We start from the raw sequence: 16,980 nt of genomic DNA, 5'->3' as shown, positions 1-16,980 counted from the left end.
TTTTAACCCCCAGTTTTGTATTTTCCCAAGGGTAACAGGAGAAATTGGACCCCAAAAGTTGTTGTCCAATGTGTCATGAGTACTCTGATACCCCATATGTTGGGGTAAACCCCTGTTTGGGCGCACGGGAGAGCTCAGAAGGGAAGGAGCACTGTTTTACTTTTTCAATGCAGAATTGGCTGGAATTGAGATCGGACGCCATGTCACGTTTGGAGAGCATGGCAAACACTGCCTCTGATTGGTGGTAAAATTATTACCACCCGTCTGACAGCCGTGGCTTCCACGCTGTAAATTACAGCGTGAGCTTGCAGCTGTGATCAAAGCTAAAAAGTTTACCTTCAGTCACTGGCTTCGGCTGATGGGACTACTGCTCCCATCAGCCTTAGCCTGCTGCCGTTAATAACAGTGAGAGCAGGCATGGCTGATGGGAGTATTCATCAGGTGGCACCTGCGCTATAAATAAATAATTAATCAATAACATCTTGGGTTTCCCTATGTTTTTGATAACCAGCCAGGCAAAACTGACAGCTGCGGGCTGCAACCCTCAGCTGTCAGCTTCAACAAGGCTGGTTATCAAGAACAGAGGGGACCACATGCCGCTTTATTAATTATTTAAATAAATAATTTAAAAAAATGACATGGGGTCCTTTTCATTTTTGACAACCAGCCAAGCTTAAGCAGACCACTGGGGGCTTGTATTCCCAGGCTGGTAAGGAGCCATGGATATTGCCCCCCTTGAGCCTAAAAATAGCAGCCCACAGCCGCCCCAGAAAAGATGCGTCTATTAGATGCACCAGTTTTGGTGCTTTGCCCGGCTCTTCCCACTTGCACTGTGGTGGTGGTGGCAAGTAGGGTTCATATTTGTGAGGTTGATGTCACCTTTGTATTGTCTGGTGACATCAAGCCCACGGCTTAGTAATGGAGAAGCGTCTATAACACATCTATCCATTACTAATCCTATAGTTGTATGGCAAATAAACACACAGAACGAATCGCAGAATTAACAAAAACCAGCAATTCAGGATCTTTCTTTTTTTAATGCCGTGTGGTAAAATTCATAAGGCTGCTTTATTCTTTGGGTCAGTATGATTACACCGATACCACGTTTATATCTTTTTTTTTTATGTTTTGGCACTTTTACACAATAAAAACCATTTTGTGGAAAAAAATTATTATTTTTTCATTGCATTATTCCGAGAGATATAACTTTTTATTTTTCCACTGATAGAGCTGTAAGGCATATTGTTTTTTTGCAGGGCAAGATAACATTTCCAGGGATACCAGTTTTATTTAAATTTTGTCTTTTTGATTGCGTTTTATTGCACTTTTTGTTCAGCAACATGATGATAAGCATTGTCTTGCACCTTGCTTTTTTTATTCATTTTTTTACGGTGTTCCCTGAAGGGGGTTAACTAGTGGGGCAGTTTTATGGTGCAGGTCGTCTCGGACGCGGCAATACCAAATATGTGTATTTTTACATAAAAATAGAAATTTATCAGTATAATAGATTTTTTTTTATTATTATTTTCTGATTTTACTCTTTTTTTTATATTTTTTCGCAACTTTTTTTTTTAAGTTTTTTTACTTAGTCTCACTATGGGACTTTCACTTTCAGCAGCCTGATCACTGTTATAAGCCATTGCACTGACACAAACTCCTGAGACCGTGCTCTGTGCATGGCCTGAGGGGCCTGCCGTAGCCTAGTGACCCGGATGTCTCCCTACCTCTGGATGCCTGCTAAATACTGTTATTTTAGTATTTAGGGAGTTAAAGTGCCAGGAGCGGGATGGCACCACTCTTGCCAGAATCAGCTGATACCTGGTGGAGATCGCGTGCGCACAGCTCCTGTGCGCAGAAAATCGGCGCCTGGACGTACTCTGTACTTCCAAGGTCAGTGAGTACTTACCATCCAAGACGTACTGAGCACGTCCAAGGTCGTGAAGAGGTTAATGAGGTGAGGTGATAAGCCAGTCTATAGGGATGTGTTTTTAGAGCATGCATAAAACTGTGGATAGTTGGAATTAACTAGATTATCTGGGGTAGTGCATTCCAGAGAACTGGTGCAGCGTGAGTGAAGCCTTGGAGATTAGAGTGGGGGGTTCAGACTGTAAAGGATGTTAGTCTAAGGTAATTAGTGGACCAGAGAGCATGAGTACGGTGGTAAACAGATTTGAAACAGAAGATGTAGGGTGGTGCAGGACTGTGGAGAGCTTGGTGGATGAGAGAGATACAAGTACCTTTTATATTGTATTGTGTAGTGGATAGGTAACCAGTGCAATACATGGCACAGGGTGGAGGCATCAGTGTAGCAGTTGGACAGAAATATGATCCTGGCTAATGCATTCAGAAAAGATTGGAGAGGGGAGCATTTAATAATGGGTAGCCAGATTTGTAGCGAGCTGCAGTAGTTCAGACAAGAATGAATAAGAGTGAGATTAAGACATTTTGCATTTTACTATTTATTTGCTGAAATGTGACAGTTGTGCACCGAGCACTGACTGACAGAATGAGCCCCTGTTGCCATATGGCATGTTGATTGAGATTCAGATTATTTGGGAACTTCTGAAGTTTTACAACAAGCCATTCCCTGGCCTAGCTCTGACTGCAATGCACAAATACTTTTCAGCTTTGAATTTCACTGACTGGTATCTCTGGGTGTAATATGATGTGCCTGTAGGGAATTTAAAGTAGCTTTCCCCTCTGTCTTGGCAACCAAGCAAGTTAATGTGGCTCTTTGAGATGCAGAGCTGAACGGAAGGAGACCGCTGTATAGGAGATCCTGAAGCAAGATTTCATGCATTAAAATGCTAGGAAATGACATATTTCATAGAAGCAACTTATTATTTTGTCATTTCTGTGCCTAAAGTTATTGCCTCAAATTGACTGGCTGTCTGATTGGAGATGCTGTCTTCCTGAAGCTTAACCAATGTCTTAATTATATTCCCATTTATGAGCATAAACCTCTCCATAGTCTCTTTTCCCGGATGACCTTTTTAATATATTGTAATTAATACAGTATAATGCATTTAATTGAGCTCACTATTACTTGCAGTAACATTTGTAGGATTCAGCTGATGTCTGGCATCCGGTTACCCAAGATTCTTCTGGGAAATCATGTTTTATCTACAAACTTAAATTTTAACATTAGCAATAATTGTTAAAATACATCTCTTCTCCTAAGCTCAACAGCTTAGGCTAGGTTCACATTAATACAGTTCTCTCTATTGACCACTAAATCGGGGTTTCTGTCCGAATCCCTGAAAAACAGCATTCTAACAGGAGACATTCACTTGAATGAAGCCAATGGATTTGCTGTAGACCCTACCTGGCCTAAAAATACGAATACTGCCAGGATGGACTCCCAAGTTGTGCCACAGTGACTCCATTGTTGGAAAAGTATTTTTTGGGGGGGATTTTGAAAGAAATCTCGATGTAGTGCTCAATGGAGAGAAAACTCAATGTGAACCTAGCCTTAAATGTGAGTTTTCTGCTGGTGTAGTGCCAAGATGGGCACAGTGATCCTGCATCACACAGGCTACATCAGGATGTCTCCCTAAGTAAATTTAGTAGCTGCGTAGTTGCAATGCATGTAAAGATATATCCCATAATTGCTGCTGTTTACCACATTGGACATCCACTGGGGCGCAGGTTAGTTAAGGATGAGGGTGCACAGCGTGCCCCAGCAGTGACTGAGGTAGCATTAAGGTAGTTGCCAATTATGAGGCACAGAAGTTGCTTAGGTGAGCCACTGGGTTTGGACATCTTTACAAGAAAATCCACTGACAGTTTGTAAACTCAACAGTGTTTAAATGGGTGGTCCGAAACTAACATTTATTTTATTCCTAAATGTCTGTCAAATGTCATAGTCTAATCTCTTTTCTAATATATATTAATTAAAAACTCCCTATCGTTCTGTCACTACTCTTAAATTCTTTATTTTTAGACCAACTTGTTGTTCGATGACACTTTCTCCTTACAATGCTCACTGATAGTGCACTCTCTTGCCAGCTCCTCACTTCTCATCAGAGTCGGCGAAGGAGCGCACTGTCCTTTGCACTAAAAAGAATATTGCATAGTAACAACAAAGTTTCCATACATCAGAATTAACAACCAATGCATGCTCAGTAGAGCAGGGACTAGCCCAGCCCCTGAAATGGACGTCCAGAGGCTACAGTAGTGAACTCAGCCTCTGCCACCTGATGACGACTCGTTTGAGTATCCCAGCATGCACTGGGGGCTCTCAAACAGGAAGTAGTTAAAAAAAAAAAGAGGTTAGTGTAGTGAGGGATTGATACAGACTTTTTAATTGAAGTTTATTTGAAACAAGATTAGATTGTGACATTATTAAGACAGAGGATTAAAATAAATGTTTCGGATCACCTCTTTTTAATTTTTCCTCGGTAGAGGCGCTCAAGCATTGTAGTTACACTTCCTTAATATACATAAGGATAAAGGTTACTCTTCCATATGGTACACAAAGTGGTTCAGTATGGCACAATGCTTGGAGTTATTAGTTAGAAAAGTATTTTGCAGGTGACCTGTTTATCAGTGAGTTTCCCTTTATCGCTGTTGCAATTTTTTTATGCAGCTTTTTATTGGAATATTCATTATGGTGTATCTATGTTGCTCTACATTGTGAAGAGACGCTGATCTGGCCTAGCTTCATCATCAGCATACAGGGAGACGGTCTCTTCACCTGCCATCTTCTCCGAGTGCAGGAGGCGGTTTCTTACTGACCTACTTGTCCAAAGTATACTTGCATTTCTCTGCCATCAAAGTAGTTGGACAGCGCCATGCTGAAAGCTTCAGGTGAAGTCTTGTTACACTACAGATATGACTGAAATAAAATCTAAAATGTCTCAAATATTCATCCAGAATTTCATCTTATCTGACGGTGCTCACTTCGGCATCAGGAGATGAGTTGGCCAGTGGTGTCAAGCTTGAATACATCGACAGCTTATGTGCATGAGTGGCAGGTATCGTGCACCTGTCCTCTTCTCATGAACATATACTGCATGTAGACGTGACGTCTCTGGTCCTTCTCATCCCCTGATGCAGATATGAGTAGAGCCTGATTACCACTTTATTACAACTGTCTGGTTCTGAAGGTGTAGAGGACAAATTAACTGCATCTGTGGTCCTAACTTCTGACAACAAGCCGCAAAAAGCACATTTGGAAGGCCACAAATATTAAGAGAACAAGGCACTTTTTTTTAACATGATCTATCAAATGAAAGATTGACAAGAAGAGAATTCTGTTAATATTAAGAAGCCGATTCCTTAAGATGTGTTCGCTGTAGTACGATGCACCAAATTCATTAAGAGGCACACGCCACTTAATGAATTCGGCACATCTCTTCAATGGCGTGCGCCTCACCAAAAATGCTACTTCAATCGCAGTGTAAAAAACGCTGGCACATTTTCTGAATTTGATGGGCTGGCATAGTCACACCTTGTCCTGCCTCTTCTTTGGTGGAGTTGCTCCAAACTGACAAGAAAAGGTCAAAGTTCCAACATTTTTTCCAACTTCGCATTCTACAAAAATGTTGCAGTTTTGATAAATCTTGCCCTTAAGTTTTATATAGCGCTAGAAATAAAATAGGTCTGTAGAAATTTCGACAGTTTTGATCTAGGACTTGTATTTTTGAGAAGATTATTCAGTAGTTCCTTTCCATCCCTTCTTCTCCCCAGGACTGTGTCCACATTCCATGCAGTGGTGGTCGGATGTTTCTGCTTGTACATCTTGGTGTATGATGACACCGTCAATATTGATCCAGTGTGGTAAGTAGCTGCTGCCTCTTACACATTTCTTAGTGTAGGTTGTCTAGATGCCCTGCATATCAAAAAAGCGTTATTTTCCTCTGAGTGCACATAATGTCTGTGGACATCAAAGATGATGTTTCCTCTATTAGTATATTGTTTTCACTGGGCATGGGTACGTTTCCCTGTATGAGTTGCTATCGGATAACATCCACTATGACTTATCAAAAGTTAATTCATTAGGTGCCAAATACTTTGCTAATATTTTGGCAATGGGGAAGAGAAATTAAAAACAAACAATGTTTTATTCTGCTCTGCAGCCATTAAGACATCAGGTGTCCAGATTTGGGTTAAAAATTTGGTTAAAGGTCATCTTTAAAGGACCTAAACCTCTCTGGTTCCTTAATCAAAAAGCCTGTTCCTATGCTCTAAGTTCAGATCATATAACAACACAGTCTATAAATTGATATTCTGAGGGTTAAAAAAATGACAGTGCTCCGCGGTCTTGACCAAGTTACTTACATTGCGGAGATTGTGTATTTTGACCCAGATCTTTACAAAATTTCATAAACTTAGAAACTTAGCTGACCAGGCCCTTGAAATAAGTGAGGACCAAAACTTGGTTTGGCAAGTCGGCCATTAAGGCCACATTTCAGGTTCTTTTTTATGTCTGATTATGGACACAGTATGCCAAATATATAAATCTCAATGTTCATCAGAACTAGAGTTGGCGCTCCATAGGTTTCCCAATATGGGCACACAAAAGTGCTTTTATTACATCTGTTTAGAAGTGGCCTTAGGGAATGTTCAGACACCACAAACATTATCCACTAAAAGGCATGCTGCCAATACCCAAAGCCACAGCCTTCCCTCAATGCCGTAATGGAAAAATCTTGTATATGCAAATGTATAACTTTGTTGTAGACTTTCAAAGCAGAAACCGCTCAGAAAAATTGCAGGAAATGAACTACAACTGAATGTGACCTGATGTGTAGACTCAGCTGAGCGTGGTGGTGCTGATACTTGGATCATTTGGGTCTATCTCAGCTTTACTGAATGCACTGTCTCTTGACAATAGACAATATGACATGGGTAATTTGGGGATGATGATTCCATTTAAACAGTAGCTAAACGTTTGCATATTTTCATATGTTGTACCCTTGGGCCCAGATTTCATAAAAGTATTTATGCTAGAAATCTGTTGAAAAACAAAGTCGCAAAACTTTATCGCAAATCGCAGTTGCGCAAACATTTTGTATTTTGACGCTGGTTGTGGTGACAGCTTCTCGTTTAATTCATGACGACTTGTGATTACATTACGCCACAAATCCAGTATCTGACTGGAGTAAGATATATGAAATGGCGTAAGGAGGGGCAAGCCACTTTTAAGTCGCACATCTTAATGAGTCAGGCACCTCCACCATGCCCACTCATCAAAACTGTCGTGAACAACACCGAGCTTCATCAATCACTTTCTAATGACTGTACTATTCTCTGGGCCCTCTCTCAGGTTGCAGTTCTGCTCTGCTGCCTCCTGATCTGCGCACGTCTAATAGGTCTTTTGAGTAATTAATGGGGGTCTCAGGTCCCAGACACCCACGGATTTAAAAGGCCGACAACCTATCAAATATTGTCCAAAAATTTAATTACTCTTTAAAGTTATACCTCTCCTCCCTAAGAACTTCAATCCATATTTTGAATGGAAAAAAAAGTTTGAGTGACTACATCAAAACTGGAACTGGACCTTCTAATAATCATCTAATAGAACGAAATGATAAATTCTTAATAGGTTTACATGTAGGTCTTTTCTTAAGTCACAGATGTATTTCATAATCTAACAAGCCATAGGCATTTTCCATACTATAGCTCAGTAGGTTGGCGAGTGTTATATGTCCAGCTCTATATATATCATTTAGTGATATACGAGTGTTGTGTGTCAGTGGATAGCATTACTGTCAATGTAAATGCCTTCTTGCTCTATAAACCATGCGGCGTTGCACTTTTCTTCTTTGGTTGATGTCTGGAAATGTATAAATACTATATTGGGTGCATAACTCGCTGTCATGTATTTTCCAGGGGAGATCCCTTTATGGTGAAGTTGAATGTTGCAATAACTTCAGGCTACCTCATCTCAGGTAAATGACGGCTGGGGAGACATGAATAAACCACTGCCAGGTCTTTCCTTTCTATAGGTTATAGGGCTATGCTACCAGTGGTCAGTCCTTTGCATTGGGTGCCGTTTCAAATACTGCTGGCTGTCATGAAATTGGTAGTGATGATGAGCGAACGTGCTGAGATAAGGCGTTATTATCCGAGCATGCTCGTGTACCAACCGAGTGTCTTCGGCGAGCTCGGAAAATATGTTCAAGTAACGGCGGCTGCATGTCTAGCGGCTGTTCGACAGCCAGAACACATGCAGGGATTGCATGTTTGTTAGACAATCCCTGCATGTGTTTAACACCGCTAGATATGCAGCCGCGGGGACTTGAACATATTTTCCTAGCACACCGAAGTCACTCGGTTAGCACATGAGCAAAAAAATAGATAAAATCTTAAGATTTTATCCCACAAGTATTAAACAATTAAAATCCACATGCTAGTGATAGAAAAAGCATGCTGACGCGTTTCTGGCGCTGTTTGCACAATTCGAGAATGCATTCTCTATCACTAAGGGTGCACACAGCGCCACAAACACGTCAGCATGCTTTTTCTATCATTAGCATGTGGATTTTAATTGTTTGATACTTGTGGAATAAAATCTTAAGATTTTATCTTATTTTTTGCATGTGCCGATCAACTTTACTTTTCTTGGACTAATCCCATACAATAAATGCACAGTTACTGTATGTAGTAATGCTAGGAAGCCGTGCTACGCCTCTTCATGGCACCTAGTTGGAAATTCCTGATGAATATTGGACTGAAGCTGTCCTCGCAGCCCACAGCTAGGTGCCGTGTGCGCATGCTCCCTTCTTTGTGCCATTTAATAGTGAGAGACCTATGATACGATGCCAATACAGTAGCAATAATAATTCAATAGAGCCGCATGGAGTCCAGGTTTTCTTTATCTTACGACCATTGCAATGAGTCCAGGTTTTCTTTATCTTACGACCATTGCAATGGTTGTTACTGATTATGTATTGCAGAAAAAAAGGCAATAAGTGAGAAATTGTTCACATCTCATCAGAGGTACACATTGCAACTTTTCTCCAATGTATAACTCAGAAAGCTCTTAAAGAGTGCCACTGTACAGACATAAAAAATCATGTCTTCCTATGGCCATAATGTTTAGAAAAATAAGGTCTGCAGTATGTACTTACCCATACATTGAAGAAAAGGTATGCTAACCGAGGCATAAAAACGGCATAAACCTATTAGGGCCTATTGCAATGTTTGGCATTTTGCAGAGAAGTCTTCAAGCAGTTACATTGGATGTGTTCATATACAAGGATATAAAAGGAGCCTTACCCATACAGACCTGTATGGTCTTTCTTAGGAAGTATGTAAGCCTCTGCTCATATCTCAAGTTGACCGCACTACATGGTTCATCAGGGGGCAACAAAAAGCAGAGGTGCATATACAGCCAAGGATAATAAAAGACGTACCGTCATTTCAGGTCCATGTGATGGCATGATGGGGGTGATGTTTAGAAGTACATGAAAGGGATTATCCAGGACTTTTACATTGATCGCCTTTTTCTGTTGATTCGAACTTGTGGCGGATGTGTGGTACTCGTCTATGGCCGCTGTGCAGTTGATGGAGCTGAGCAGCTGCGTACCTGAGGACTTTTAGCCGCCAGCATCGGGAACAGCTGATCGATGGGGGTGCTAGGTGTCGTACCCCCAACAGTCAGATACTGATAACCTATCCTTTAGATAAGACATCAATGTAAAAGTCCCGGACAACCCCTTTAATGATCTGGACAATTAGGCTACATTATACATTTTTCAACATTAGGTTGTTAGTTTCTTTGCTTATTTCTGGGTGTGAAATGAGATTAATTAAGGACCCATCAATGAACCCTTTGTGACAGAGTTGGCAACGCCTATCATTTACTGAGTTCCAAGCGGATGATTTATGACCACAGGCCACATCAAAGGAGACCTGAACATTCATAAAGTCATAAATCAGCAGAAAGGAGCTCAGTATCAGACCTACAAAAGCATTACAAATTCTCTGTCACAAGGAGCTCACTGATGGGTTTCCTAATTCATCTCATTCTGCAGCCAGCCGTAGATGCACGGAGAGGCTAAAGAAAGCAAATGGTGTCACATTTTTAATGCAACTCAATTGCAAAATTTTAGCCCAAAATACATCCATTTAAGTAAAAAAATAAAAATGCCCGAAAGGTATCCATTTCCTATTAAGCGTCTGTTTTTACACTTACTATACTGCACCACGTACTGTATATGAATAGTAGCTGGACTTGTTCTGCAAGACCGGGCATTATCGGTGACAATATTCAGGCCCATCGCCACCTCTTTTAGGTCTCTTTCCATTGCAGACTGTATGTCATTCTGGCTTTTTCTCTTGCAGACTTGTTACTGATTATTTGTTACTGGAAGGCGATTGGGGATAAGTATTTTGTGACGCATCATGTGGCAGCTCTGTATGCTTACTACTATGTACTGGTGAGTGCCATATTAACTTATACTGCAGTAGTGCCAGCAGACAAGTTGGAAAAGCTTGGCCACAAATGAACTCTCAAGGCAACATGATCTAATTTAATGAGAGATCAGCATTACTTGAGAGGGTATAATGCCATGTAATACCTTTAATCCTAATTAGTGCGCCACAAGGATTAAAACACTTTATAAATCCGAGTTCATTTAGAACAACTCCATTTGGACTTTTGATGTAAATCATTAAGTCATTTTGGTAAATAACTCTTCATCCTAAATTGGAAGACAATGTGCCCTTGTAGCTGATTTTTTGGCCAATCTATGATGTACACGGCTTGAGTTTTCTTGCCCTTTCTGCCAGGTAGGTCCTGCAATGACTTGTATAGCAATTCATGTTGGGACCTGCTGGCAGTGATGGAAATCTGTTTGCACGGAATGCTGAATATTTCTTTCTGTCTTCTGTACAGTAAGATAATGCATGTCTGCCTGCATGAAAATGTCGTAATGAGGTTGGGATGGAAAGTCTGCATGTTTTGTTTTTAGATTCTGAAATAGTGAAAGTTTTTGTGAAACCTACATGTGCATGTGCTCGTAGACGTAGTAATAGCCGTATGTGATGCCAGGCTTGCATGTACCGAGGCCTCAAATGTAGAATATTGTATATATGATAAATATTGTTGTTTTTTTTTGTATTTTATGTTTTTGGAAAATAGCAAACCAGGAAGTGTGAAATGTACAGTTATTGCACCAATATTCTTCTCAATATGCAATAATAAAATACTACTAAAAACGTACAGTTGTGGAACAGTAGAATAACATGTGAGCCAGGGGTGTCAAACTGCATTCCTCGAGGTCTGCAAACAGGTCATGTTTTCAGGATTTCCTTGCATTTCACAGGTGATAATTTAATCACCTGCAGAGAATGATTCCAGCACCTTGTGCAATGCTAAGGAAATCCTGAAAACACGCATGGTTTGAGGCCCTCGAGGAATGCAGTTTGACACCCCTGATGTAGGCCAACATCACTGAAACAGTTCCTGCTCTCCCAGGGGCAAGTATAGCTGCTATTATTTAACATGGGGGGAATATAGTGAATGAGAAGGGGTGTCCTAGTAGTGGACAACCCCTCTGATGCAGGTTTCAATGTCTTCTATCTGTATCCTATTTTTAGATTTTTGCTAGGACTTAGAAATAGTTAGAATAGTTAAAAATAGATGTATGTAGTGCCCAAACAAATGTTTTAGTAAGGTATTTAAAGGGCTTGTCCAGTTAAAACAAGTTATCACCTATCTTTAGAATTGGTGAGGGGGTTTTACCACTTGAAAAACACACACAAAATTTCAGCTCACCCTTCTTGAATGATCTCCATGAGTTTTAATCAATCCGAGCACGGAAAGGGCTTCTGCCAAAGCTCTCTGGGAACGGTGAAAGTAGGAAAAGAATCCAGCTCAGGAAAATGTATAAAATCGAAAATTCTTTATTCCAAAGAATTTTCGATTTTATACATTTTCCTGAGCTGGATTCTTTTCCTACTTTCACGGTTTTACCACTTGGACTTGCGCCCAATAGGACATTTTTTCATCCCTGTTAAGCCACTTTCACACAGTCAGTATTTTACATCCGTATTTGTAAGCCAAAATTAGGAGTGGAACAATCAAAGGAAAAGTATAATAGAAACACGTCACCACTTCTGTATTTTTTTCATCCACTCTTGGTTTTGATTTACAAATACTGACGTAAAATAGTGAATGTGTGAATGTGGCCTAACAGAAAGATACAGCAGGTTGGGCACCCGACTGCAGCTCAAATTCATTCTCTATGCCGCTGCCGGAAGAAGCCGAGCAGAGCTTCATAGGAAATGAATGGGGCAGCAGTCAAGCACGCGCAATACCATTCTATTCTAACAGGGATAACATTTCCCCCTTCTGGCGATCAGTACAGGTCCTAGTGGTCCGACCCCCACCAATCAGCAAGTTATGACCTATCTTGTAGATGGGTGTTATCTTGTTTTCCACAAACAACCCTTGTAATGCCATCCTTGATTGTTTTATGACTGTGGCTATGTCAAGACAACAGCGCAGTAATATAAAAGGATGAAATTGAGACTATGCTAAATAGAAGAAGGACATATTGAAATAATAAAGAGCTTTTTATTCTAATTGTTTTATATTCGATATTGCATCAGAGTAGGGTCACAGTGCACAGCCCCCTTGTCACCATCGCAGCTGTTAAATACGTGATAGAAAACTACTATATATTCACATAATATTGATAATGGTCAAGTGCGTGGGCAACAAAATAAAACAAAGGGTATGTTCACACGGTTTTATTCTACATGGATATTGAAGCGGACCCGATTTAAACTCCACATCAAGGAGTATATGAAGTAGTATTTTCTACGGTTCAGCTGCAAAATCCATGTCAAAAACCTCTGGGGGGTTGAAATGATGAAGGCGATGTAGGCAGCACCGACGAGCCATCTATGGTACTTTTCTAAAATTCATACTTGACAAGATCCATGGCAGACAAAAATGAAAGCAAGGATGGAAATAGGGTAAAAAAAAAGAAGTATGCATATAGGCTTAAACATTAATAGAAATATCATAGAAATTGCATCTTTTTAAGTGTAGAATGCTGGCGCCATATGCAGCCAGTATTCTGTGAATGGGCCGTTGTACTATCGACAGTCAACAGGAAAGCTACTGCAAGAACGCCATTCATAAGCTACATGACTATTAGTGATGAGCGAACGTGCTCGGATAAGAAGTTATCTGAACTTGCTCGGGTGCTAACTGAGTGTCTGCGTCGTACTCTAAAAATATATTTGCCACATTGTCTATGTACACAATTTACCTGCTGTATTGACATTTCTTTCAGCAGAACCGGCTCCAGGTTTATGAGGGTCCTAGTGGGCCTCTCTTCGCTTTTGATTTTTGTTTTTCTTCTCACTTTCAAAGAACCAATAACTTTTTTTTTTTACTTTACGGTTTGATGGAGTCAAGAACTTTAGATTTTTAAAAAGCAAAGTTACCTAAAAACAGCAATTCTGACATTTTGTAATTTTTTTTTCCCACTTCAGTTTTCACCTTATGGAGATAGATATTATCATATTTTGTAAATTCAGACAGTTCGGCATGGAGGAGTCAAAAATAATTTTATTTTTTTTATTTTATGGGAAAAGGGCAGAGATTTGAACATCCCCAGGCAAAATGTCCCTGCATTTAACCGGGTTATCCGAATCCTAATGCCAGCCATGCTTTCAGTATTATAGTATCAATTGCCAGAGGACTTTTAATCTGAAAGCTACATTGTAGAATCCCAACAGCCATGGCCAAAAGTATTGGCACGCTTGAAATTGTTCTAGAAAATAAAGTATTTCTCCCAGAAACTTATTGCAATCACACATGTTTTGTTATACACATGTTTATTTCCTTTGTGTGTAATGGAACGACACAAAAAAAGAGGAAAAAAAAGGTAAATTGGATATAATTTCACATGAAATCCAAAAATGGGCCAGAAAAATTGTTGGCACCTTTTCAAAATTGTGGGTGGACAACTTTGTCTCAATCATGTGATGCTTGTTCAGACTCACCTGTGGCAAGCTACAGGGGTAGGCAATATGAAAATCACACGTGAAACCATATAAAAAGGAGAGAAGTTGACTCAATCTTTACATTGTGTGTCTGTGTGTGCCACACCAAGCATGGAGAACAGAAAGAGGAGAAGAGGTCTGAGGAATTGAGAACCAAAATTGTTGAAAAATATCAACAATCTCAAAGTTACAAGTCCATCTCCAGAGATTTTGATGTTCCTTTGTCCATGTGCGCAACATAATCAAAGCACTATGTAATCTCCCTGGACGTGGTCGACAGAGAAAAACTGATGAAAGGTTGCAACGTGGGATAGTCCAGATGGTGGATCAGCAGCACCGATCACGTTCGAAAGAAATTCAAGCAGTCCTGCAGGCTCAGGGTGCATCCATGTGAGCGCAAACTATCCATCGACACTTAAATGAAATGAAACGCTATTGCAGGACACCAAGACGGACCCCACTGCTGGCACAGAGACATAAAATGGCTAGACTGCAGTTTGCCAAAATGTACTTGAGTAAGCCAAAATCCTTGTAGGAAAGCATCTTGTGGACAGGTGACACCAAAAAAGAGCATTTTGGTAATGCACATAATTATTCTGGTTACTGAAAACGGAATAAGACCTACAAAGAAAACACAGTACCTACAGTCAAATATGGTGAAGGTTCAAAGATGTTCTGGAGTTGTCTTGCTGCCTCTGGTACTGGGTGCCATGATTGTGTGCAAGGCATCATGAAATCTGAAGATTACCAAAGGATTTTGGGTCGCAATGTACTGCTCAGTGTCAGAAAGCTGGGTTTGCGCCCTAGGTCATGGGTTTTCCAGCAGGGCAATGACCCCCAAACATGCACAGAAATGGATGGAAATAAAGAGCTGGAGAGTTCTGAAGTGGCCAGCAATGAGTTCAGATCTAAATCCCATTGCACACCTACGGAGTGGTCTTAAAATTGCTGTTGGGAGAAGGCGCCTTCAACTGTGAAAGACCTGGAGCTGTTTACAAAAGAAGAGTGGTCTAAAATTCCAGGTGAGAGGTATAAGAAGCTTGTTGATGATTATAGGAAGGAACTGACTGCAGTTATTTATTCCAAAGAGGGGGCAAACAAATTTTAAGTTGAGGCTGCCAACAATCTTGTCTATCCCATTTTGGGGGTTTTGTGTGAAATTATGTCCAATTTGTATTTTTCACACAAACGGAAATAAACATGTGTATAACGAAACATGTGTAATTTCAGTAATTTCCTGGGAGAAATACTTCATTTTCTGGAACAATGTCAAGGGTGCCAACACTAGGCCATGACTGTATGAGAATAGTTACATGTTAAACAATTATAATATAAATATGACCTCTCTATTCATGATTGCATTTTTTATGGATAGATTTTTAGCGACTATCAACCATCCTTATAACAAGTGTGTGGTATGAGTGCATCATTATTTACATCCATCCATTAGTTTCATGTTCTAGATTTGTGTTGGTATGATACTTTGTGTGAGTTGTATGTGAACTGTTTGTGGGTGTCCTTTACACAGGGTTATTGGTACACCAATGACTTATTTAAATGAGTAGATAATCCGCGAATGAGCAACCTGGCTATCACCTGACAAGCAAACAAAGTGCGTTCTTGTCGGCTGTTCAGATAGTTGCCAGTAAAAATAATAATCGGAGCTACATTGCCCCCTATAAACGGGATATGTGCTGCCTATGGCATGGAGTTGTGTGGGGTCAGAACAATCGTATTATTGATCGTTCTGTCCCCATCGTAGTTCATCGGCCTGTCTGTAAACAAGCACTGATGGACTTGTATGTAGTCGATCGTCGCTTGACAAGGAGCAATGACAGCACGCTAAAAGCACCATTAATATTTTCCAAACCTGTAATCTAAGCACTATTGTTACATCCATAAGTTATTATTGCTAGCTGCCAATGCAGCAGAGGCTGAACAGAGGCCCTTTGAATAGAGGATTGCTGTGAGCAACACTGGTCCAGTGTCCAAGTCAATTTTCTCTAGCCGCGGATAGTCCCGAGCTTTAGGATTCCCCTGCACGGTGTTTGATTTGGCGGCCTGCAGTGACGTCATCTTTGTGGCGCACGAGTGACATTTCGCCAGCACTGACCTCAACCGTGAAGTGATTCTCTCATCTCTACCACTAAATTGTTCTCATTATATACAAATGCCTGAATATACCAAATAGACAGGGATTTTCCTGTGTGAACAGCTGTTTTACAGAGCGTTTCCAAACTTAGAATCTATTTTTTTTTAAAATTTTTCTATATATCAACCTCTAGAAAACTCCGTATGACTCCCCAAGCTTTTCAAAAGGTCTACTAGTTCAGTAAAGACAAAAGAAAGTAAGAAAAAAGAAAGAAAGTAAAAGAAAAAATGGTCAGCTGTTGACTGAACAGTGGTTCAGCTGGGAGCGATCTCTTCTGATTCCGCCATACTTTACCAAGGGCACCTCTGTTCTCTTAAAGAGAGCGGCTGCCAAGCTTCTCTGGTACCAGTTCATTTCACAAAGAACGAAAGAATTGGCAGTCCAAAATGAGTGGGAAGGCCTACATACACATTAGACTAACCACTGAGCTACCAATGTTGGTAGGCTTGGAGACGTTAGTCTAATGTGTATGGGGAAAAGGTTATATAATCATACTGGACAGGAAGATTACTGGATCAGCTGTCAGTCCAATGGCCATTGGGGGTTGCCCACTATCACCCGACAGATGAAGTCAGGGAGATAAGGAATTTTTATGTCCAAATTTTAACTGCCAATACTTGTATTCTCTGTGAGATAAACCGGCGCCAGAGGATTCTGGCAGTGCCCCTCTCATAGAGAATATAGTAGCACTTGATAGAGTCAAGTGTTCCTGTGTATGAAGGAGTCGGGAAATAAAGCTATAAGCCAAAACATTGTTCAGTCGGCAGCTTTATTGTTTATGGGTGGCTTTACTGATCTAGAAAACTGATTAGTAAGATTGTGGAAGTTTTATTAATTTTCCTAGAAGCCCAAATAAC

The 16,980-nt window shown here is 40.4% G+C and overlaps 1 protein-coding gene across 1 annotated transcript in view; it reads left to right on the top strand.

The window, feature by feature from the left end:
• Nucleotides 1–16,980, top strand: part of TLCD4 (TLC domain containing 4) — a 60,358-nt gene that overhangs the window by 33,100 nt on the left and 10,278 nt on the right. The window contains exons 3-5 of the mRNA XM_069737690.1: nucleotides 5,692–5,781; nucleotides 7,837–7,895; nucleotides 10,294–10,388. Coding sequence (XP_069593791.1) covers nucleotides 5,692–5,781; nucleotides 7,837–7,895; nucleotides 10,294–10,388 — 244 coding nt within the window. The remainder of the gene's footprint in view (nucleotides 1–5,691; nucleotides 5,782–7,836; nucleotides 7,896–10,293; nucleotides 10,389–16,980) is intronic.

The sequence above is a fragment of the Ranitomeya imitator genome, chromosome 8 (genome assembly GCF_032444005.1).
Source record: "Ranitomeya imitator isolate aRanImi1 chromosome 8, aRanImi1.pri, whole genome shotgun sequence".
In the NCBI taxonomy this organism is placed as follows: domain Eukaryota; kingdom Metazoa; phylum Chordata; class Amphibia; order Anura; family Dendrobatidae; genus Ranitomeya; species Ranitomeya imitator.
The sequence above is the reverse complement of the archived record's forward strand: the minus strand, read 5'-3'. Positions and strand labels throughout refer to the sequence as shown.